Source organism: Megalops cyprinoides, chromosome 22, assembly GCF_013368585.1.
Source record: "Megalops cyprinoides isolate fMegCyp1 chromosome 22, fMegCyp1.pri, whole genome shotgun sequence".
Lineage (NCBI taxonomy): Eukaryota > Metazoa > Chordata > Actinopteri > Elopiformes > Megalopidae > Megalops > Megalops cyprinoides.
Genome location: NC_050604.1, coordinates 7385346 through 7409701, shown reverse-complemented (window position 1 = coordinate 7409701; position 24356 = coordinate 7385346). Strand labels below are relative to the sequence as shown.

Here is a 24356-nt window from a genome sequence, read left to right as displayed (position 1 = left end):
TTTAATAGGAAGCATTTGTGTTCCCTTTTGGAGCATAATATATTGTACAGGGTGCTTTTGTGAACATTTATCAGTTTGTAGACAAGAGTATCCCCCAACCAATTGCCTGTGTTCACTGGAATTGGCTCCTCATTGTGTCAAGCTCACACTCTTTATGAAGATAATAAGCAGGACTGTGGGGGTTGAACAGTGTTTCTGCCTAATAGACCAGATGTAAACAATTGTTGAACGCAATAGAGGGTCCTGTTAATGTTTTGCTTGGCCCACAGCACCATAGCACCACATAATTGAGGCTATCTGAAGTCTTTAAATGTTTGGTTCAATTTAGCATGGACTCTGTCTCAACCCTAGTCTTATTGAGGGAGTGTCCTTTGGGTCTATACTGACTTACCACCCACATTATCAAATAGCCATCTGGGTTAAAAAGTAGTTTTTGTATACATTCTATATTCCCTAGGAATTTCTAGCCTAACCTTCTTCTTTTCCCCCTTATTACTTTGTATTTATTTAAGAAAACTGCTAATTTAAAATAAATATTTTTATTGATGTCAGCTTTTACATGTGTAAAGCATAGAGCATATTACAGCTTTATCAAAAGTGGAAAATACTGATGTTACATAAGTAACAATTGTAAAAAATAAGTACTTCATCTTACTTTCCCTGAAAGTAAGAACATTATTTTCAGCATATGAAAATATCCATAAAACTCACCTTGGGTCATTTTAAGTTAAACAGTACAAAAGTAGACACCGTATAACTTTTTTTAAAAAAACATACAGAACACTGACAGTCTCCTTCAGACTTTTTTCCTTTGAGTAAATCTTCACTCAGCTTTATAGTCTGTGCGTGGGAGGGGTCCATGGCTGGAACCCCCAGGCCTGTGGTAGGCTTCCCTTTTGCCGGCCTCCCCGAAACGCCAAACTCCTTACTGTTGCGGAGGCGCTCATAAAAAAGTTCCATCCCTACCAAAAAAAAAAAAAAAAACAGCGGAGCATTTTTCATATTTGAGTAAATCAAGAAAACGTCCGTCAGGCAGCACTCCATCAATCTGGCTTGTTAAATCGATCAGCCAGCCTTCTGAGTGGGAATGAGCAGTATGAGGAGGGAAATGTGGAAATCCAGCACAGACATGGAAGGAGGGGATGAAACTGCTAGCGAATTGGAGCTTTCTGTTTTGCGCGGTCGCCCGTTACAGTTGAGGGTCAATGGTTGAAACATAGATGCCTTTCTTTTACAATAGAAACAACTGAAGGAAATACACAGGGAGTGCAGTAAACATCGTAACTCATTCTTCCCAAGGACAGTTGCATTAGTTCTTCTCTTACCATTTTGTAATGAGTGATTTGAAAGCGAAACTGTAATTCCAACAGCCATTCTTATCCGTCAAGTGAGACGTGGCCCTGTCAAAACGGTTCTACAGTTAACCAGATATTGGAGGATCAAACACATGAGTTTTTGCACGTCATTTACCATGAATAAAAGTGCAAGACTGAATGGCACAAACTTTTCCAGGAGCTGACTTTCTCACAAATTTGGAAGACATTTGTTGTTCTGCATTTCAGATTGTCCTTTGACCATCACACGAATGCACATCTTTAAGGTTTATTAAAGGCTCCTTGCTTCTTATATAAAAAAACAAACAAAACAGCAACAAATATCTTTGTAAGTAAACCCCAGGAAATAATTGGTCCATATAAATAAAGTTACACATATTGCTCGGCTTCTCCCTCAGTGGGAGTGGCCGCGGCTCCATCCCCGCCCTGCATTTCGATGCCTTTAGCAGCTGTGCTCTCAGGGAGCAGAGCCAGGTCCTTGAAGACGTCGGCGTAATGGCCAAAGCCAGGCCCCCAGTTCAGCAGGTTGTCCCAGTTGAAGCCCCCGGCCTGCTGGCCCAGTTTGTGGGGGAGGGTGTGGTGGTCGCCGTGGTGCGCCTGCGAGCTGCCCCGCCCCCCCTCGCCGCGGCGGCTGGGGTAGCGCCGCTGCCTCAGCCGCCCGCCGTAGTCCTCGTCATCGGCGTCCGACTCGTTGACCTGCGACAGCTTGGGCACCCGTGAGCTGTAGACCACGGGCTTGTCGCGGTCGTACTCCATCTCGGAGCAGGTGAAGGAATCGTGCGAGTCGCTCTCGGAGGAGGACTCCGGGGCGGGGATGCCGTCTGCGGGGTTGCGCACCCGGGAGAGGGGCCTCCGGCAGTCGTCCTCCTCGGAGGAGGAGCGGGCGCGCTCGGCGCTGCGGACGCTAGGGTTCCTGGGGCGGGGTGTGTTGAGCCGCTCTACCTCCTCGATGGAGAGCCCCACCGGCGGCCCCGTCTCCAAGGGGATCTGCTCGATGGGCTGCTTGAGGCGGCTGCCGGGCCTGGAGCCGTGGCCCGCCATGGTCTGGGGGCTCTTGCTCCGCCGGCCCAGGCGGGTGGCGTAGTTGAAGACGCCCGGCTGGCAGGCCTCGCCGTGCAGGTCCAGCGGGCTGCCCTCCCTGCGTGCCAGGTTCAGCTCCCGGGCGGGGCTGTTGCGGTAGAAGGTGGAGGGTTTGGTGAAGGGGGCTGGGCTGTGGCGGGACAGTGGGTTGGGGGTGGGGCAGGCAGAGTGGCTGAGGGGTGTGGCTCTCAAGCCTTGGCCATAGGCATGCTGGTAGGTGTAGCTACTGGCGCCCAGGGGGAGGGGGGACTGCCGGGCAAAGCCCAGCGGGCTGTGCCTCTGGATGGAGAACTTGGGGGTGTGGCTGCGGAACTGCCTGTAGTGCTGAATGATGTCAGCGTCGGACGGGGCGATGCTGCTGGCGTTGTCGATGTCGTAGTGCTCCATGTCGGCCTCGGGGCCCGGGCAGGGGCCGCAGGGAGCGCTGGGGGCCGTCTCGGCGTCAGCAGGGAGGTCGGTCTCATCGTAGATCAGGTAGGGGTTCTCCCTCTCGATGATGTCCGGCTTGGGGTTCCCCTCGGGCTGCTTCCTCACCACCATGTCGTCGCCGTACGGCGGGATGTTGTCTGGGTCGTCGAACGCCACATTCTCGCTGCCCTTCTTCTTCTTCTTCTTTTTCTTCTTCTTCTCCTCCTTGGGCTTCTTCTCTGCTTTGGGCATGGCGGCCTGGCGGCCCCTGCAGTGGTTGCAGAGAATTAGCCCCAGCACCACCAGCGCCAGGGCGGCCGCGCAGCTGCCCACGATGGCCGGTACCGCCCAGATGGGCAGGGTCAGGCCCGGCACTGCGGGGGCAGGGCTGCAAACGTGGCCCCCGCCCGCGGCTGCCCTGCACAGTGTTCCCGGTGGGCACTGCACGCCCAGGCACGCCACCACGCCCTCGCAGGTGGGCCCCGCAAACAGGTCCGGGCAGGTGCAGGAGAAGCCCGAGGGCACCCCCGGCTCACAGCTGCCCCCGTTCTGGCAGGGGTTGGAGGCGCAGTCGCCTGGGGGAACGCACCGGTGGGCGTGCCACTGGTCAATGCACATGAGGCCGTCCCAGCAGGGGGCGCTGGCGCATACGTCGGGACCCCGGCAGCCAATCTCCACAGATGGGTGGCTTCTGGAGACGGCAAAGGCGCTGTGCTCCCCGCTGAACGGCAGGCTCTCCCCGTTGTACTTCACATACGCAACGCAGCCCTCGAACCCTGGGAAGAGGAAGAGGAAGAGGAAGAGCTGTGCTGACAACAGGAAGTTCTCCTGAACGCCCGTCACAACAACCTGGGAGAACTCGAAACAATTGTTTCCGAGAGAAACGAGAGTGATTGCTTTTCAAAATGTGCAATGGGGCTGGATCGTTTCCTTAATAACAGGAAAAACAGCTGCATTGACAGTGAAAGCTCTAATCAAAATAGCAGGAATGCTGTTTGTGTAGTTGATTGAAATAACATCATCCAGAAACATTTAGATAAGGGTAAACAGAAAAAAGCGGTTATCACACATGTGAACTCTTTGCCATATGGAACAGGTGAAGTTCTATATATAGAGATCTCCCTTGTTTGTTGGAAACTATACTGGATAACAGTCAGGGCTGCTATCTCCAAGCCCAGTCACAATATGGCTTACAGGAATCCTGCTTGGGTGCTGTGTTAGAAACTGAAGGTCCAGACAGTTTCATTCAAAACCTTCACTTCCATATTGGCAGACACCTCTGTAATTCGTGTTGTTCAGTAAGGCTCTGACTAGCCAAACAATTAAAAAAATTCTTTTATCATACTTTTCCATACTTTGTATTGTATGCTGTCTCACTGTATCACCTTCCCATAGCACAGTACAATATTGGGTAAGATTTTCTTTATTGAGCATTTAGCATGCAACCCATATCTCAACATTTAAATTCCCACTCACAGTATCTTGTTTTTGTCGGAGTAACATATGTACTGTGCATGTACTGATTAAAGTACAAGCGAATCACCTTATAAATAAATACCATCATTAGTATTATTATAGATGTGTCTATATCCTGCTCTTGCTTCAGTCATGGGCTGAAAGGATGCAAGCTGAAAAGTGATATGGGAAGCGGATGAGAGTCATAAATCTTCCAATTATATGGAATGTATATTTACTCATCAAATGCAAAGCCCACAGAAAGCAATCAAAGCAAACAAACTCCATGTGATCATAATGACACTAATAAAAGGCAGTGTTTGTTAAGCTATGGATTTTGTGAATGGCATGTAGTAGACTTTTAATTTGAAAAGACATCTTGGAGAGGGTGTGTACTGTGGTAATTGTTTGCCTATGTGAGTCTGAGAGTTACAGTACCTCTACAACAGATCAATACTGCATTGCAGTAGCTACAACTCATCAAAGTGAATATGCATGACTTTTTATATTAATGTAAAGTTCAAATCATCGTATGCAACCTGTCTGATACCTTATAATCAATCATTTTTTCATATTAGCCATGGAAAAAATTAAAACACTTATGCACACTCAGTCAAGATAATATCTTAGCTGTCTACCCCAAGCTGAATTTTATTTTTTCCACATTAAAAATACAAAATCACCAGTGTGCTTGATGATGGATGAGATATGATGAATAATTCCAACAACCATCCAGTGGAGCCGACCATGATTTTGCCTGTGAGTGGATCAGGTGGCCCTAGCAATAGTCAGGTCTCTCACTCATTCGCTCACCGTTCATCCAATCATTCTGTCACTCATCCACCCCCTCTTCACTCTGGGTGAACTGCTCCTTCAGGATAAAGTGGTAGTGACTGGAGCAGGTGGCACGAGTAATAGTCAGGTCCCACACTTGCCGTTCATCCAGTCACTCTGTTACTCATTGATCCCCTTACTCTGTGGGGTAGCCGCTTCCTCAGCAGTGAACAGTAGCAGTGTTTTTCCACTAGGGGGCGAAAATGACATCAAAGTGGAACAGTGCTAGTTGAGATGCGGTTAGCTGACCCACCTGTGTCAGCCCTCTGGGCGGGCTGGGCTGGGATTCCTCCGAGAGAGATGCTCAGGACGTTGACCCCTCCAAAATCTTGCGTGCGGTGCAGGATCTCCTTCTGGTGGGCCCTGTCGATTCGGACAGAGGTAACCGTCCCGTTCCTCTGGAGCAGGACAGTGTGCCAGCGTCCATCTGAGACAGGGATTTCGGACAGGGTCCTCTCTACTTTGCCCCCGATGCCAGCGTCGGATACGTAGTGCACGTTCCCGTTCTTCAGCTAAGAGTTCAGAGATAAAGAAAGTCATGGCTGCCAATGAAAATTAATGTTGCTTTCCTCATCCATTCTGATTGTCAACTGTCAACTGTTTAATATCCGGATAACTCTTTTGAGTGGTTTCTGAAGGTTAAAAAGAAAAAATCTTCGTCCAGCCACTCAAAATGATTTTAGTTTCCATAATCTATCAGCTTTTCCACATAAAACAAATTGTGTTACCCTTCTGTCATGGTTTATGAGAGATCCTTTTTTTGCAGTCACATCTTTATGGTGTCCAATAAAGCTGTAGCTCTTTTACGTTGCACATAGTTTCACTGCCATGTAATACCACACATTTAAATACAGAATCCAACATTAATTATAGTGTGTAGGATTGCCATTCAGTTGGAAAGCATTTAAATGACCTTAGATCTCACTGAGTACACTACTTTATAATTCTTTCGAAATGATAGAATATTATTCTCCCCAAATTATAGAATGCTAATGCGTATCTGACTTCTTTATACTTCCTGTCACTGTTAATTTGGACAAAGATCAATCATATGGCATGTCCTACCATTCAGTCATACCAGTCATTAGCCTGAGACATGTGCATGCCTCACTTTAGGAAAATACAGTAGCATCATTTGCCTTTAAACTAGTAGACCTTTACAAATGAAGTATTCTGAGTCTCTGAAAATCTAATCTTCTCTCTCTCTGGAAAGAAGTCTATCTGGAAAACATATTTGCCCCTCGTTTATTGAGCAAGATGGCGGCTGTCATTCCTCACGACCTTACAGTAGAATTTGCTTCTGGAGGCTGGTCAAAGCCTTTGGAAAACTCAGGCTGAGAGACCTTTGTGCAGAGAGAGTCTGGGGAATGCTAAAGGAGATGGATGGAGTTTTCAGCCCCTGGAAATGGGCCCGGTTGGACTGAGAGGGCATGGAGTCAAGGTGAGGTGATAAGAACAAGGAGCCGGCTTTTACTCCCACCTTCACTGTGGTGTAGTTGCTGCTCTCCTGGATGTGGAGGAGGGTCCCGCTCCTGTTCCGGGTCCTGAACTTGACCTCCATGCTTGTGGGGCTCGGCGGGTCACGGGCGGTGCCCCTAAGGCTCTGGCCCAGCAGGAAGTCACGCCTGTGGTTCTGGTTTGGGGAGTAGTCCAGGCGCCCCCTCCCATTCAGGGACAGCGCTGTGTCAGCACTGATGTCTGAGGGAGGGGATGCCCACAGCACACACACACACACACACACACACACACACAGACCCAAACCAATGAGCAGAGACAATCGCCTAAAACAGTACATGTGACAGCCTTTTCATTTGAAGCCTTTTTTGGCCATTGATTTCATGTCATGTGCAGACCTTTCGTTTTGAATACTAACAGCAATATGATATCTAAGGTACTGTAATGCAGGGGTTGTGGCTGTTGATGAAAGAGCACAACTTCTTGAAAAAATACTTCTTTAACCCTTTCGCGGTCACACCGGTGTGATTAGCCGTTTAGCATGTATGCTAAAACCGGTGCAATTAGAACACTAGATCGGAAAAATTCTAGCTTTTATTTTAGCTTTGAGGAAACAGCTATTTAACGTTAAAAAATATAGCAAATGCAGCGGTGAAAACTATGAGCAGCTTAATAATGCTAATGAAAACATAGCGAACCATGTAACGAAACACGCGTGCAACATAGCATAAAATGAGTTACGTGTGAAAGGGTTAAAAATAAGAGGGCAAGTGCAGTGCTTACATCTTTCACAGTACTTCCCGGTAAAGCCCTCCATACACCGGCACTCCTGCCACGCCCAGTGATCCACGCAGGTGGCCCCGTGTCGGCAAGGGCTGGCCGTGCAGACGCCTTCCAGCCTGGGACATCTGTGAGGTAGGGGGACACGTGAGGGAGTCAGAGAAGAGTTCAGGAAGTACCCCGATTTCACGCGCTAAAGGGTCAGCTGTTGAGTAGAAAAAGGCAATATCCTGATACCCCTCAGTGCCGTGTGTGCCCTGAGAGAGTCCTGCCATGAGGGATGCCCACAGAAAATCTGTCGCACCTTCTGGCGGACTGAAATGACAGACGGTGAGCCCTATAAATAGGGGCAGCAAGGGCATCAAAGTGGGGGTCAAAATTTGTCACATTTGACAGACAGGACCAAGGAAAGAGGACAGAACAAGAAGGCTGCATCCATGAAGTGACCTAAAGAACTGCAAAAAGGCTGAAGGCCACTTATTATGCTACTGTGATGGCCAAGCGTAGCCTGAGAGGGCCAGGTGGAGGAAGTGGGAGTGTACTCCCAGGGGAAACCGAAAAGGGTTGCGTCAGCGAACGGCGCGCCAGCAAACCTGTCGAGGACGCCGTGGGATGCCAGGGCCTGGCCCGGCTCCAGGGGGCGCCCGTTCACGGCCAGCTCCATGATGCAACCCACAAAGTCGTGGGTGGAGACCTGCCCCGGGCGGCGGAGGATGGGCTCGATGGACCGCACGCCCCCGACAGAGAGCCTGTTGGGCTGGACGTCCAGGATCCTGCAGGTCACAGAGAGACACAGAGGGCACTAACTTAGTTTAGATGTCCCATTCCCTCATCTTTCTATCATTCGCCATTTTTCATTCATCTTCACTTCTCTGCTTTGTAAATAAATAAGTACACGATTAATGATTGTTATATTGGTTAGCTGGATCATTTGTGTTATATAACCTATGGGTGATGCAATTTTTAGCTTTGAAAATACACCAAGTTTGTTTTGTTCAGTCTTCATTTGCACAAAGACTCTCTCACCAGTCTGTGTGGACAGCCACGTTGCTGACAGCACAGTACCCTGGATCCTGATCCTCACCACAAACATCCACAGTTAGGGAGGCAGCCTGGAAGGCACACACATACACGTTGGTTAGATCCACACACTCAGGTTTCAACCTGTGTGTCAACAAAAACCTCGGCAGTACAGTACCTATTTTCCATGAGTCATGAATTGTTAATAAACACACACGTAATAAACATCTCTTGGAAAGCATACCTTTTGAGTACTTGGTATCTTAGTGGAGCCGGTCTGAGTGAGCAGTCTAATGAGTTCACCTTCACTGTATGCACCATCCAGCTCATGGCTCTTGCATAAACACAAAGGCGTGCACATGTATGCACAAACCCACTCACACATGCGCGCACACACGCACGCACTGTCGTGTACTCAGCACATTATATATTTTAAACTGATCAGGAAAAAGGAAATCTCAGAGGTGCAGCTCATGTGTGGCTCGCTGTTGCAAAGCTGAACGCGGCACACGTATGAAACGGGAAGCAATCTGCGGGACACCTGGTCAAATCTGGAAAAAAACCCCCGAAACAGCTGGTAATTCATCCAACAGAGCTTCTTCAGCGCACCGCTCAGGGAGAACAGCCCCTTCCAAAAACGCGCGCCTCCTCGGCGCTCCACTCGCTCACTTGGGACATAAAGATGTCAGAGGCAGGGATGCCGGCCCCGGCTGTACTCAGGGTGCCTGGAGACATGCACCCCTGCACTTTCTCTTCACAGCTAATGCGTCAAGCCAGAGGCGGACGCGTGTTACAGGACACGTCAGTGCTGTCTGGAGTTTCCTTAAGGGGCCGTCATGCAAGGATTATGACTGCGTGTGACCCGCAATGCATGATATAACTGTCATAACCCGCAGATTAAAGAAACTAATGGCTTTCACTGACTGATATACTCAAAACTTCCTGCATCTGCCAGTATTGGTCACTGAGCATGAGCGTGTGTTATAGTTATATACAGTAACAAGTCGTGTCAACCGAGGTGAAGGTGCAGTTTTAAAGCTGTTTATCCCACTTGCTTTTTTTCTGCATCGCCAAAACCTACCCAAATGCGCTCACAAATGCCAGAGATGTGCGAGGAGTGTATTGTGGGGCAACCGCACTGGCCACTTCGAATAACCAATCTCATCCTGCGTTGAAACGGGAGAATTCCAGCTCAACACAAGCTTGTGCCAAGTGGAGCTGGGCCCATGGTTAAGAAGAACTGACCCCTGAACTTTAAAAAGGAGGAAAGTCAAAAGACACTAAAAACAACACAATGCAAGGTCCAGTGCTTTGATCTCCTATAATTCTGATCAGAGGTGTTTTAGCTCCCCAGTGGTAACCGGTGCTTTAAATGCTCTCCAAAAATGCTTGTTTTCTGTGTATGGGCATTTTCCTTGCATGGGCCTTTTTTTTTCTTCCAGAGAAAATTGAAGTGTTCTGTGTTTCACATGGTTCTCAGTAACGGAAAAGTGTTGTAAAAAATGAAAAGTATATGGACGTCTGGATTTTGTGTAAACATAACTCAAGGGCTAACCATCTTAGAAACTACTATCCCAGACAGAAATACTATCCCAGACACAGACTCATTTTATGAGAGAAAAAAAAGGAGAAGAAGAAAACAGTGGATAGTTCAACATTTGCATAAAAGTAACTGAACAGATAATGTAGAGGGAGTCAGCGGAGGTGAACTGCCATGTCCTGGATTGAACGGAAACTGTACTGATGGCTGTCACTATGGTGGAGCACTGATCCACCATAACTGACGCAGCTGGACAGCGTGACTTCAAAATGGCAACCAAATGCATATGGAATGCTGCTGTCAACGATGCAACACCGGGAGCAGATCTGTGCCCAGTTAACATTTGTGAGCTCAGTAAAACAGCTGGGATCGTTAATGAGGCGGCTTTTTACAACAGCATGCCACTCACTGAGAGTGGCAGTGGCAGTCCTCTCAACAGTCCCAAACACACAATCATTACATTGTATATTTGTTTGCATAGCAGACGCATTTATCAAGAGCCACTTGCGTAGGTCACATTTGTAAACATTATCCCGTGACCCAGCTGGATGTTAACTGAAGCAATTACAGATGAAGCACCCAGCTTGAGGGCGTAATGCCATCCTCCACCTGGGGCTCAAAACTCAAAAACCTACAGGTAACAAGTCCAAGTCCTGCCTCACTGTTGCCTGCTCGATCTCATACAAGGTGCTGTGCTTCCATTTGTTTTAGGTACTACATGGATACGAAAGTACTACATGTTGACAAAATTCAAATAAATTATTTGTTTTGCTCCTTCTGTTCACTTTTTGTGAGATCCATCAGCCAATCTCTCTATTTCTTCAATGCATATTTTACATTTTGATTATTCTAAGTCAGCTGTTGCCGGACTAAACATAACCTCATCTAACAAGAGAGTATTAAAGGATGAAAGGAGGACCATTTGTAACCCTTCTGAGGCAAAGAAGCAAAGGTGCCTGATAAAGTGTCATGAGCTGGGGCTGTTTTTCATAGCAAAGGTGTGTTCTACCTTTTGTACTCCCCCGAAACTCAGAGCTGTATGTCAAGCACGCTTTCCTAAGCGCTTGTTTAAGGTTTGTTTTCGGTTTTAGGTCTGACCCTGTGAAAACTGGCAGCGCCGCGTAGCACACCGAGCGGAGAACAAAGGGACAGCTCTGGGCGGGACCCGCTGGAGAGAGTGGGCCGAAACCACGGTGGAAACCACAGTTTCCTGTCAAGCTCCTTGGCGAGGCAGGACAGCTCACCCAAAAAAGTGTTTTTTTCTTTATCTGGCAGTTTCGCTTTAGTGATAAAATAGACTTACAAAAGACACTGTTGAATGTCTCTGAAATCTTAAAAAAAATAAAAAATGAGTCATCTACTTCTTAAACATCTTCACTCAATAAACATAGCTGGCGGTACGCTGAGTGAGCTTGCGGCCATTCTGACAATAAACATCTTTTCGCAAACACGGACACTGTTGTTTAGCTGAAGTAATCTGGTACACAAACAGAGGAGGGAAGAGAGCGAGGATCTTACATCTGCTTCGCAATGGGATCCAGAAACTTCCCTCCTTCTAACAAGCCAATCCTCACCCCCCTCCTCCAAACATAGCCATCACACATGCAGTACTCTGTTCTGCCAAAAGGAGTTGGAACATAATGCTCAGAAAAGGTGAATGCAGTTGAGTTTTTTAATTTTTTTTTGTACTCGGTTGAAAGCTTTAACAGTGTCATTTGTCCACCTACTCATAATACTTGCTGTACTTTTGGGTGGAATTACATTTCCCTCTCTTTCTGCTCGTTGAACACTTTTCCTAATGCCACACTGTACTCCATTCTGTGTTGCAAATCCCACATTTTAATGATTTTACCGGTTCCCAGTTTTCACAAAATCCCTCTGTAGGAAATGACAGATTTCAAGTCCTGCAGAGGACTTGCATTATAAAACCTCTGGCAGCATGATGACTTCTCTCCCTTTGTAAAGAAAGAGCGGATCTCTTTGTAGCAGAAATGAGAAAATGTGTGAGACCCCATTGAGCCTCTCCTCTGTCAATCACAACAAGTGAAGTTCCCAAACATAATTACATACTGTGAGAGTAAAACTACCTGTATGGACGATTTAATTATATTGTGGAGTTTGCACATTTCCTGTCAACAGAAGTATTTATCTCACTCCACTATATGCAAGACAATGTCTTGTGGACATCCTTATGAGGAGATTATCATGCTAAAAGCAGTCAAGATGTGAAACACTCCTTGTACACACATGACAACTTCCTGTCTTCTCACATTTCAAGTATTTAAACATTATCCAGCATACCCACAAACAGGAAAGTCTACCTCAAAGAGGACTACAGCTTCAAATAACAAAGAAAGTGGAAAAAAGCAAGACTCCTCACCATTCCCGCTCTCCTTGCGATGACAGTATGGAACTGGCCATCAGAAACCTTCTTCATGGTAACAAGTTTATAGGTCCCGCTTCCCAAGTTAAAGGAGAAACAGACTTGGCCCTTGAAGATCTCCAGAGCCAGGAACTCTGCCTTGTCTCCGGTCTGGTTGTCGTGGTTGTAAAGGAGGAGTGCGTCACTTTTCACAGTGGCAAACTTGACGTAGATGTAGTTGTTGTTCGGGTCCAGGCTGGGGAACTCCATGTAGGACAGCTCCTCTAATCCATAGCTGTTTAGCTCACAGTGTTTCCCAAAAACACCTGAGAAACAAGTAAGTTAGGGTGAATGGGAAATGAACAGCAGTGGCCAGTCTAAAAGGGCATTCATTTGGTTTTGAGTCTTTGACTTAGTCATTCACAACCAGCATGTACAGGAAACTTCTATTTAAATTTGTCTTTCCTTGCCTTCCACCAATCTTCATTTCTGACCTCAAATTACCAAATTACAATTAACATCAGAAAACATCATCTATTATAGAAAACAAAAAGACAATGCACAAACAAATACACAGTATTTTGATGATAAATAGATGACTGACATTGATCAGGAGATAGTGTCACATATTTCTGACTGGAAACTTTAAAGCAACATATTTACAGCACAGTGGCTAAATATTAAATGAGAAAAAAAAATCACAGAATTCTCATTATTACAACAGTATCCCCCTTCTACTGTTAGCCAGCAAACCCATCTGTTATTCTGACCCACTGAGGCCTGGCGGATATGCACCAGTGCCCTGGCTCTGAACGCACTTTAAAGCGATCTCGGCTGGCACTGATTCCACAAAGGCCATCTGACAGTTTAAGCTCCAGCAGATTAGGGCAATTATCACTCACCAAATGGACAGAGACAGTAATATCCGTCTGCGCCGCTCTGGCAGGACCCGCCGTTGAAGCAAGGGTTACGCTCGCAGTAATTGATGGCGGACTCACACGTTTTGCCTGGGGTGTGCAGAGCAGAGCAGCAGAGATGGAAACAGATGAAGTGAGATTAACAGAAGAAACCGGGCACCACACACCGCTGAGGTGCCGCTGAGATGCTGAGTTCAGCGGCCAGCCTTTTTCTGCTGCGGCTTTTCAGTCATTCCAGCCATTACAATAAAGTAAAGCTTGCAAACTGACATCATTTCTGAGAAACCTCGTCTAAGATAAATATCCTTCTCAAGGAAGAAACACCAAAGAGAGATATGTGGACCACATAATGGGTGGAGCTTCCAAGATCTATCAATCGCTGGCTTGTTTGAACAAAGAATTTTCTCGCCAAGACGAAACACTATTATTGGTTCAAATCTGCGAGTTACTGGTAACACAAGATAGCTCCTCCCAATCTGGGGTTCATTAAGCGTCACTCTCTGAATAATACTCATAATTGATCACAAGAGGACAGTGGGGGAAAATGATGTAAAACTGCAAGGCTATGGATGATGGATGTAAAGAGTGGTAAAGAGAGGTACATTTCTTCACCACAACTGGCCAAAAGAGGAAATGATGACTTTATTAAGAGAGAAAATGAATACTTCAGGAGGTATACATCAGAGGGCCACTGGTTCACAAGAGGTCTCCAGCCATAGTGTAGGGAGTTTGTGGTCATCTATAACAGTCATAATGCTTAATGACAGTAATGGCTTAACAATTCTCTACAGAGTCAAAATGTTTACAGCAGTATGTAAAAATGTTGTAATCTAGCCAACAAAGCTAGATTCTTTAAATGCTTTAATTAACTTCAATCTGTCTACACAGCCTCTGCAAAACATACCACTCATTATTTTCATTCTTATTAATAATAATTTATCCATTTTTTTGTATTTTTTATTTTAAAACTTCTACAGCATGCAGCACATTCAGGTAATTATTGTAGGCTTATATTTAAAGGTGATTTATAACACAATTTTGACAGAAACTACCCTGGAGAGAACTAATTCACTTTCCTTGATCAATTTTCAAATGGTTAGAGACGTTTGGAAAATTAATAGAAAGACCATGACAGCAAGTCATAACACTGGCCATTTATCAGACCATTAGACGGCCCAGCTCTGGGGACTGAAGGAGGTGTGTTATTGATTTACTGCTAACAGAAGTCTTAATGTGTAAATGTATTGGGAGACGAAAAGCCATGAGGTGAAACACGAGATGGCTGAACTGTGAATACTCTCTCTTAGTATGCTCTCATTTGGCCACCTTTTTTCATCTTCCCTTTTATTAAAATAAACAAGCTGATGCGCTTTGCAGGTCCCATCAGTAATCCTAAAAGAGAATGGCTTTTTATTTGGGAAAAAAATGTGTGTGATATTTCTATTATTTCTGACAGGGCAGCTGTGTTTAGAGGAAGTTGTAACTCTAAGAATGTTACCTGTAAATCCAGGCTTGCAGAGGCAGGTGAAGCCACCAGGGTAGTTCTGACAGAGCGCCCCCTTCTGGCAGGGGTTGGACAGGCACTCATTGATGTCACGCTCGCAGGCCCTCCCAGTGAAGCCCTCAGGGCAGGCGCAGGAAAACCCCCCAACCAGGTTGTGGCAGGTCCCGCTGTTGTGGCACGGGGAGGGCAGGCACTCGTCGATATCAGTTTGGCACAACCCCCCAGCATACCCCGGCATGCAGCTGCAAGCGTAAGGCGGCAGGGGCTGGTTGGACACCAGGATGACTGGGACGCTCTCCTGAGAGCTCATCTCTGGTCCCACAGCGAGGCGCTGCTTGCAGCGGCCCCCATTTAGGCAGGGGTTGTGGGCACAGGGGTTGTGGCCTACCGCCTCTATCCGCACCCCACTCTGCCGGTGAAGGACCTCTCTGATACTCTCGAAGAAGGTGGCCACGCCCACAGGGTTCACGTACTGGCCGTGACCCCGCTTGACGGCCGCCATCAGGAAGGTCCGGTTGCCTTGCTCAAAGGCGCTGTAGATCTGCACGCCGGTGCCCAGGCCGGCCAGCTGTGAGTTAGCCACACGCAGGAAGCTGGCGTAGTGATGGGTGAGGAAGTCCTGCGTGTCCTGGGCATGGAGGCGGATCAGGACGCTGTTGTCTACAGTGGCATTGCCGAATCCCATGAAGGAGACGCGCACCTTGCTGTCCACCGCGCCGTGTACACCATCGCTGCTGCGGACCGTGAGGTCGAAAACACCGTCCGTGGAGCGGGCACTGGCACTGAGGTCGCAGGTCCCTGGGGAGATTGTGAAGAGGCTGGGGGCATCTGAGGCGAGGGAGCAGCTGAAGTTGTCCTGCGCATCGGGGTCCTGCGGTCGCACGCTCCCTAAGGAGCCTCCAGGGAACAGGTTCCCAAAGTAATGGACAAAGATCTCCACTGTCCTGGGGTGTGAGGGGTTGTCGTTCTGGTCTTTGACCTTGACATGAACGATGCCTGTGGAAGACATTTGCGGGATGCCTGAGTCCCTTATTGCCACAGAGAGGTAGAAGTCACTGGTCTGCTCCCGGTCGATCTCCCGGCTGGTGGTGAGCTCTCCTGCAGGGGTCAGGGTGAAATAGCTAGCACCAGAGCTGGGGCTGAGCAGGCTGTATGTGAATGGACCCTGGTTAGGTGGCAAGTCAGAGTCAGTGGAGCTCAGGGTCATGACCTTGGTCCCTGTGGGCTGGTTCTCCATCACCTCCCCACCGGTGGTCAGCAGAGTGGGCCCGTTGTCGTTGATGTCCTCCAGGATCACCATCAGGACAGCGCTTCCTGTCGCAGGGGGCGAGCCTGAATCCACCGCTAGAAGCGTGAGATTGTACACCGGTGTGGACTCCCTGTCAAGCTCACCCACCACCGAAACCTGGCCAGTCTGGGGATTTATTGTGAAGGAGTTTTTCTCATCATCTGCAGCTATGGCATAGGAGAACCGGCTCCAACTAGGGATGGAGTCTGAATCCTCGGCTCTGACAAAAGTGACCAGGCTGCCTGCGGAGATGCCCTCGCTGACCTGCACCTCGTACAGCTCGGAAGTGAAGACAGGTGGGTCGTTGGCGTCCAGGATGGTGATGTTCACAAACACCTCGTCGATGTCCGGCCCCCTTATGCTGCCTGCGTTCTTTGCCAGCACTCTGAGAGAGACCCTCTCCTCCTTTTCGCGATCGAGGCGACCCGAAATGACAATCTGCCCCGTCCTCCTGTCGATGCTGAAGCCCTTCTTCCGGCTCTCACCGAAAATCAGATAGTGGACCTCTCCATCCGGCCCGAGGTCGCGGTCGCTTGCAAATACCTCCCCCACTACCGAGCCCCTGGGAGTGGCCTCGGACACCTCAAAGTAGTACTGCTTGGAGACAAAGCGGGGAACATACTCATTGGTCCCCTCCAACTGGACATTGACATTGGCGAAGCTACAGTGCTCCTCGTCTGGGACGTTGAAGGCTCTGATGGTTAAATGGTAGGCCTGCTTCGTTTCGTAGTCTAGGAAACCCTGGGTTGTGATGATTCCGGTGTTTGGATCGATGACAAACAGGTCGCTGTCTGAGGACTGGATTGCATAAGCCATGACTGCATTTGGGCCGGAGTCCTTGTCGGTTGCAGTCACCTGCACAACAGTTGTTCCACTGGGAACATTCTCCTGAATAGTTGGGAAGTACTCAGCTGGGTCAAAAACCGGTGAGTTGTCGTTCACATCAGTCACATGGATTGTGACCGTGACATAACCAGTCTTTGCAATCCAGCCCCCGTCGGTGGCAGTGACCCTGAGTTCATGGTTTTTTTTCTCCTCATAGTCCAAAGCCTGCACTAAGCTTAAGGTGCCCGTCTTGCTGTTCACTTTAAAAAGGCCTGCCTCGTTGCCTGAGGTGATGTTGTATGTGATGAGCCCATTCATTTCTCTGTCCTTGTCCCTGGCTAAAAGCGTCCTGATGGTCGTGCCGATGTTTAGGTTCTCTGGAACAGTGGCTGTAACGTGGCTCTGAGAGAACTCTGGGGTGTGGTGGTTCTCCTCGGTAACAGCAATGCGCACTGTGGCTCTGGAGGAGAGCGGGGGGTTGCCTTTGTCCTTCGCCATCACCTCAGCCAGGAAAAATTTATTCACATCAGCTGAGAGGGAGGAGGCCACAGTGACCCAACCATTCTGTCTGTCCAGGCGGAACTTGCTAGAGCTGTTGCCTCCAGTTATCAGGTATTCCACCTCAGAGTTCAAACCAGAGTCTTTTGTATCACTGGCCACCACTCTGATAAGCTTGGTTCCCACTTTAACGCTCTTAGTGACTGGAGTGAAGTAGCTTGTGGATTCAAAAAGGGGTGGGTTGTCATTTCTGTCTACAATGTTTACAGTGACAGTGGTCTCACTCATAAGGGGCTTATTCCCCCTGTCAGATGCTGTGACGACAAAGCTGTGGCGGTTGACATTAGAGTTGCTGGAATTCTGGTATTTCACCCACTGCTTGGTGACGATTTCCCCAGAACTTGAGTTGACGCTGAAGAATTCAGACTGGGACCTGATGAAATAAAATATCTGCCCGTTGAGGCCTTTATCAGGATCTGTGGCGATCACGCGCAGCACAACTGACCCCACCTCTGTCAGCTCGGGGTAGTCTACATAGTAGGATGATTGGCTGAATTGGGGAGCGTTGTCGTTGACGTCCGTGACAAATATGGCAACATCTGTGCTAACGGTTCGGCCCCAGTTGTTGGCAGTGACTTTGACAATGTAGCGGTCGGTGTCCTCCCGATCCAGGGGCCTGCTGATGCTAATGTCGCCTGTATTCCCATTGATGGTGAAGGGAAGACTAGTGTCAGTGATGGTATAGAGGCTCACAGCATTGGTGCCGGTGTCCTCATCCGATGAGGTGACGCATGTGACAGTGTAGCCGACTGGGGCGTTTTCAGGCACTGTGGCACTGAAAATCTGGGAAAACCTGGGGAAGTTGTCATTCACATCATTAACTGTGACAAGCACTGTGACGTCTGTGCTTCTTGGGGGAGAGCCTCGGTCGGTGGCTCTGATCTTCAGCGTATAGTGGCCGATGGTTTCCCTGTCGAGGTGTTGGACAGTCTGAAGCTCTCCGGTTGACTTGTTGATGCTGAAGCCATTGCCCTCATTTCCACCAACGATAACATACTCCAGCTGTCCGTTCAGGCCACTGTCACGGTCGGTAGCTGACACCACCAGCAATTTCTGAGGGGGCAGGTTCTCAGCCAGTTCAGTCAGGAACGGGTCCCGTTCGAAAACAGGAGCGTTGTCATTGACGTCCAGCACGGTCACTTCCACTTTCCCATAAGAAGAGTAGGGGGGAAAGCCCTGGTCCCTAGCCTCAATCCAAAGCACGTATTTGGGTATGTTTTCAAAATCCAAGGCTTTCTTGATGGAGAGCTCACCAGTCTGCTGGTCCATGTAAAAGGCGTTGTCCAGGTTACCGCTGGCAATGTAGTAGGACAGCATCGCCCCCCTGGCAGAGGAACCGGTGACAGTAGTGAGGGCGGTATTCACGGCTTGGCTTTCAGGGAATGTGAAGCTGGTCTGTCCCAGTCTGATGACGGGGAAGTCTCCACCTGGCACGAATCGGACGGTGACGGTTGTGGAGTCGGCCCTGTGGTTCGCCCCTCCGTCTTTCACGCGCACGGTGAGGGTGACGTCAGAGCTGCCTAGCAGCTTCTCGCTGGCCGTGATGGCGCCCCTTGCAGGATCAATCTTGAACTTCTCGGAGTTCCTGCCGGACAGGGAGAAGTGGAGCTGGGCATTGGGTCCCACGTCTTCATCTGTCACCGTCACAGCGAAGACCAAGGAACCTGGATGCACAGAGGAAAGCAAAACAGACTTACTAAAACAGATTAATAAACTACTTTTTAATGACCTTGGGCTGTCTAGTTAACTTGTGGTAGGGGTTGAATAGTGTTACGCTCACACTCACTGGTCTGGGAGGCTGTTGTTAGCCTGAACCGACAGTGTTGCTCATTGAACTTGAATGAATACACTTATGTTCTGCTGTGCTGGAAGTCACTCTGGATAAGAGCATATGCTAAATAAATGTAATGTAAAGTCTTTCATGTGAATTTCACTACACATTTCTTCAGTGTATCTTTGAAAATTTATGCCTCCTGTTTGAATGGTTTTCTGTACTATTGGTTTCTTATTTCTGTTTAAAGGACTTCGTAGGCTTTTAAAACAACAAAAGCACCTGTAACAAAGCAAAACAAAAGTATGAAACTTGAAAATATGTTTTTCAACCATCTGTTCAGCTGTTTACATTTCTAGATGCTTCAGCTGCTTTGTCATCAGTGTGGCCTTGTGTTTGGATCCCACTCTGTAATCCAATCCCTTTCCAGCTACATTTCAAATTCATTTTTTTTCTTTTTAAATAATTCAGCATTTACAGTCAACTCCCTCCAAAACTGCTGCTTCACTGCATTACAAAAGGTCCCAAACAGAGTGCACACTGACACAAAACAGTGACCTCTAAGTGCTGTACAGAATCATAACTCATACAGTACTGTAGGTACGCATTAGAGGTATGTTGCATGTATAGATTCATCTAAAACCTCTCTAAAATGAGATGCTGTTAAACCACATTATACTGCATGTGTGTGACATAACCCAGTAGTTCACCGTGGGCCTTCCTATTAAACAGCCATTTCCAGTGTATTTTAACAGGGCCTCACATGAATTACATTTCAGAGGCTTATAATGGGGTGGCACTGGCCGGGAAAACAAATGACCATTAATGTCAGTGAAAGGGGGGTGTCTGACTGACCTGTGGAGGTGGAGGCCGGGACGTGGGTGACGTAAGGGTGGTGATGGAAGCGAGGTGGATTGTCGTTGACATCAGCCACCACCACGGAAACGGTGGCGGAGCTGGACGCAGCCACTGGTTGGCCCCCGTCCCGCGCGGTCACCACCAGCTGATAGCTGGCCCTGGCCTCCCTGTCTAGTAGGGAGCTGGTGATGATCTGTCCCGTGGCGGGGTTGATGGAGAACTGTCCCTCGCCCCCTGTCAGGCTGTAACTGAAGGACAAACCAGGGCATTTAAACCAAAAAGAAAACCCAGGGAAAGTGCCTGGTTGGCAGTGCCAAGCCTTTCTGAAACTGACATGCTGATAATTTGTTGGTTGGTGTGTGGCTGGCATATTTGACTACATACAGTCCTGTGAGTTCCTTTTGAGATATATAGACTATTTTGCAAAAATGGTATTTCTTTAGTGTGGAATGACAAACCTTGACCATACAGATATACCTCATACCACACATACTACATACCACAACCATGTTAGATTACCACTTTCAGGTGAACTGATGTACTGATATGCTTTAAAAGAAAATCCTTGAGGGGATTTGAGAACTGCAAACAAGAGGAAATATAAGTGAGTTTAACCACCAAAGCAGGAAAAATCCAAATCTGATCGGTGCTCAGGTCCTCCAAAGCACTGCAGTGCCAGAAGAATCCTATAGAGGGCACTGTTGGAAACCTATTGAGGATCTGTGGTGGCTTTGGGAGCAAAAAACTGCTCTGAAGATCACAAACTCAATGTTATCTTTAGTATGTCTTTAGGTCCTCAGAATAAATCACAACATTTGCCAGATTTCTTAAAATGCCCCAAAAAACATCCATATTTAAGGTTTATTTTCATTCATTGCTCAGTTTTCATCCTTGTGGTTAGTTCTCTCTCAGCATATGCAGGCATTCATAGTGTCCTGCACTGTAGTTTGTATTTGGAAGCATCCCAAAATTCTTTGGGGCATGAAAGCTATACTTTGGTTTCCAAAGGGTATTGAGTTTCCAGCCATATCACAATTTTCCAGCGTAATTCAGAAATAAACCTCTTTTGACATACTCATGCATATGCACACATTGACTTTCTGTTTTCTTTTCTCAGGACATCCAAAGCCAAAAGTGCTGTATTTTTAAGTCCTGAGACACAAAAACAAAATGTGAAATAAACACACGCCATAAAATCATATGCATAAATTACTTCCGCACAAAAGTGGAGAGATTACAGGGAAAGTGCCCGCTTAATGGCCGGACAGAACCAAGGCTAATAACTAATTGATCCTGGCTCTGTGTTTTATTACAGGCCACTCAGACTCTGATGGGGACTACCCGTTCTGTCACGGGCAATTAATGTCCTCATTACTACACTGGCTAAACTGGAGGCTGTTGCTCTGAGGCTCAGGACAGACCCAGCCCAGTGGGGGAGGGTTAGAGAGAAACAGAAAAAGGGGCGTGTTTGGCCCTGTGGGCGGAGCGGGTTTGGGGTACCTGATGGCAGCGTTGGGACCCGCGTCGGTGTCTGAGGCGTTAACCAGTAGCACGTCGGTCCCTGTCGGGGCGTCCTCAGAGACGGTGGTGAGGAAGGTGGTGGAGGCAAAGAGCGGGACGTTGTCATTGGCGTCCTCCACATGGATGAGTACTGTGCCAGTGCCTCGGAGGGGAGGGGACCCTGTGGGGAGGGAGGGAGAGAGAGAGAGAGAGAGAGAGAGAGAGAGAGAGAGAGAGAGTGTGAGGGTGAGAGGGATGGAGGTGGTGACAGATGAACACATGGAGAGAAAGGGAGAAGAGTAAGAGTTAGAAGGAATGAGGGAGACAGGACGAGGGAGAGAGCAAGAGAGAGGGTGAGAGGGAGAGAAGAAGGGAGAGAGTGTGGGAGGAAGTCATAAAGAGAGAAAGGAGAGGGAGAAATGAGAAACAGAAAGAAGAAAGTGAGGCAGTGTAAGAGAAAGTGAGAGAGAGAGAGGGCATGAAATACAGTGAGAGGGCAGAGACAGGGAATAGGTGGTTGTAGAGAGAGAAGGAGACAAAGAGGGAGAGGTAGGCAGGGACATATGGAAGCAAGGAGAAGAAATACAAATTTAAGGAGAAAAGGAAACAGACCAGAGTCATACTGATGGAGGGGTACCAGACTGTGTGTGTCTTATCATAAGAATTGGTAAAGGAACAGAACTGACTTCATCCCCTGAGAAGTGTTTGTGTGGAGAGGCAGAAATACAGCTTGTGGCATCTAAATGCTTAGGTGTGTCTCTGAACGTGTCGCGTGGCAGGTTTCTTAAAGGTAAACAATGATCTTGCATTGTTGCTAGTTGCATTCAAGACCAAAAAAGTCAAAAGTCTTTTTACTCACAGTTCAGAGAACAAGGAAAGAAAAAAATTAAAACCTCACACAATTGCCAGGGATGATTCTGAATCAACAGAAGATGAAAAAGAATACCGGGCCACTACAGAATTAATTTGTCCCTGCTATTATTGGAAAGCGATATTAAACCCATACTGTGTAAAGCACCACCAAAAAACTGGCAAATCCTTTTTGAAAGTAAGTTGAGCGTGATCCTTATAAAAAATGAAAGATGGACCCTGGGGTACCATTACATTAGTCCTTTTGCTCGGAAAAGGCCTGGCATCTTAAGCCTAGCTTAATCAACAGCATGTGTTTTGTAGCTCACACATACTAAGCTCTTGTTTGTTCATTTATCTGGGTGAAAACAAGACTCGCTCTCAAAGGAGGAACCTCCATTTAACAAATGGGCCCCCTGAGGGTTTGTGTGCGTTTCAGGAATTTGATGAAGAATCCCCAACCCAAAGAATCCGGGGCGAACCTTGGGCTTGTCGCTCACGCTTACAGTGCGAACGGCCGAGCTGCGGACGGGAAACGCAAACATTTGCTTTCCTGTGTTTGAGAATCCAACCAGACGAGCACCGAAATATGTAAAGGCAATGTAATTACAGCGGAGTGAATAAACAACAACAAAAAATGGGATATAAAATGCATTCCAGAGAAGATGAACACGCAGACACGTACACACGCAGGAATGGTTTTCAAGTTGCAATGCAACGTCCCAGAAACCACAGTCCTCCAAGCTCTTCTCCTCTCGGTTATTCCTCCCTCTGTCTGACAGATCACACTCCCTTCATACTATCTCTTCTTTTTTCTCCTCCATAAAATGGTCCTGTTCTTATGGGGGTTTATGGAACTATGTTCATATGGGTCAGGAATAACAGTTCCTATGTATAAACATGTATAAACACACATATACAGCTATATCATACACATGAGCACACATGCACAGAAACATGTAGACTGAGTGTTGTCCTGCAGGAGGACAAAACCCAGGGAAAGTGTTTTCAGTTGGCCATCGAAACTCACTGTCAAGCCCTACTCAGCATGTGCTAGGTACATCCAGCTAAACACTCTCGCCAATGGTCACGCACAGACATGTTTAATTTTCTTCAAGAGAGTGTAAAATTTCTTTCAATCTCCAATTAGGTTGAAATGAAATGAAATTTGTATTACATAAGCGTAAGATAAACGGCTAATGTTTTGTATAAGGCACAGGCCTGTGAGCCCTCTAAAACTGAATATAAATGTTCTTTGCTGTGGATATTTTTATAAGGATATAGACCCCAGAAAATGACTGAGTAAAGCCATACCATACAAACATGTGTGCGCCTGCTTGTAACTCGCCATGACGGCCTTGGTAAGTCACACTGGACAAGAGCCAAATAAATACACGATAACCTCACAGCGCAGCACTGACTGTTCTCTGCATGAATGAGGACAGCGCCCTGATCAAAACCACTGCAATACCCAGCAAACAGCGTGAGAAATGAACAGTGGCTACAGCACAATGTGACAAGCTGAAATTTAAGCATTAGTAAGTGTTATCTAAGGGATCTACCAATGGCTACACCTTTCGTGCCGACAATCTGCTTAATTTCGCGTAATTATCAGCGCCTGAGAGGGAAGAATGAGCAACAAGGGCCAGCGTTTCCATTAGATGGGAGTTCCAAGATACAGTGTAACAGCACCATGCCTAAAAACATAGGGCCAAGCACGGGTAAAACATTTTGGTGTTTTGTGAAGCCTTTTAGGGTCAGATGAGGGGAAACAACAATCGTTTCAACGACAACAGGAAAATTTATTCATCCTGCCCTAATGGCACTCATTAAAGTATGCTCATTACACAAGAGGCCGGCATGGCTGAACAGCTTATAGTGAGTCCCTGCTTACAAGCATTCACAAGGTGTCAGATAAGTCCCACTGTTAGGGAACAGCAGTGTGAACACTTCCACTTCGCCTTGGCCTTTTTGAAACAGGCTGTCCTGAGAATTGGATCAGAGGGCTTTTATTTGGA

The 24356-nt window shown here is 47.5% G+C and overlaps 1 protein-coding gene across 1 annotated transcript in view; it reads right to left on the bottom strand.

Moving 5' to 3' along the window:
• Positions 1 to 1703: 1703 nt before the first annotated feature.
• LOC118769887 (protocadherin Fat 4-like) overlaps positions 1704 to 24356 on the bottom strand; it is an 86021-nt gene continuing 63368 nt past the window's right edge. Inside the window, exons 7-17 of the mRNA XM_036517273.1 lie at positions 21490 to 21670; positions 19987 to 20237; positions 14684 to 19024; positions 13171 to 13275; positions 12287 to 12594; positions 8373 to 8458; positions 7940 to 8119; positions 7350 to 7474; positions 6592 to 6809; positions 5365 to 5623; positions 1704 to 3598 (exon numbers count right to left, since the gene is read on the bottom strand). Coding sequence (XP_036373166.1) covers positions 1704 to 3598; positions 5365 to 5623; positions 6592 to 6809; positions 7350 to 7474; positions 7940 to 8119; positions 8373 to 8458; positions 12287 to 12594; positions 13171 to 13275; positions 14684 to 19024; positions 19987 to 20237; positions 21490 to 21670 — 7949 coding nt within the window. The remainder of the gene's footprint in view (positions 3599 to 5364; positions 5624 to 6591; positions 6810 to 7349; positions 7475 to 7939; positions 8120 to 8372; positions 8459 to 12286; positions 12595 to 13170; positions 13276 to 14683; positions 19025 to 19986; positions 20238 to 21489; positions 21671 to 24356) is intronic.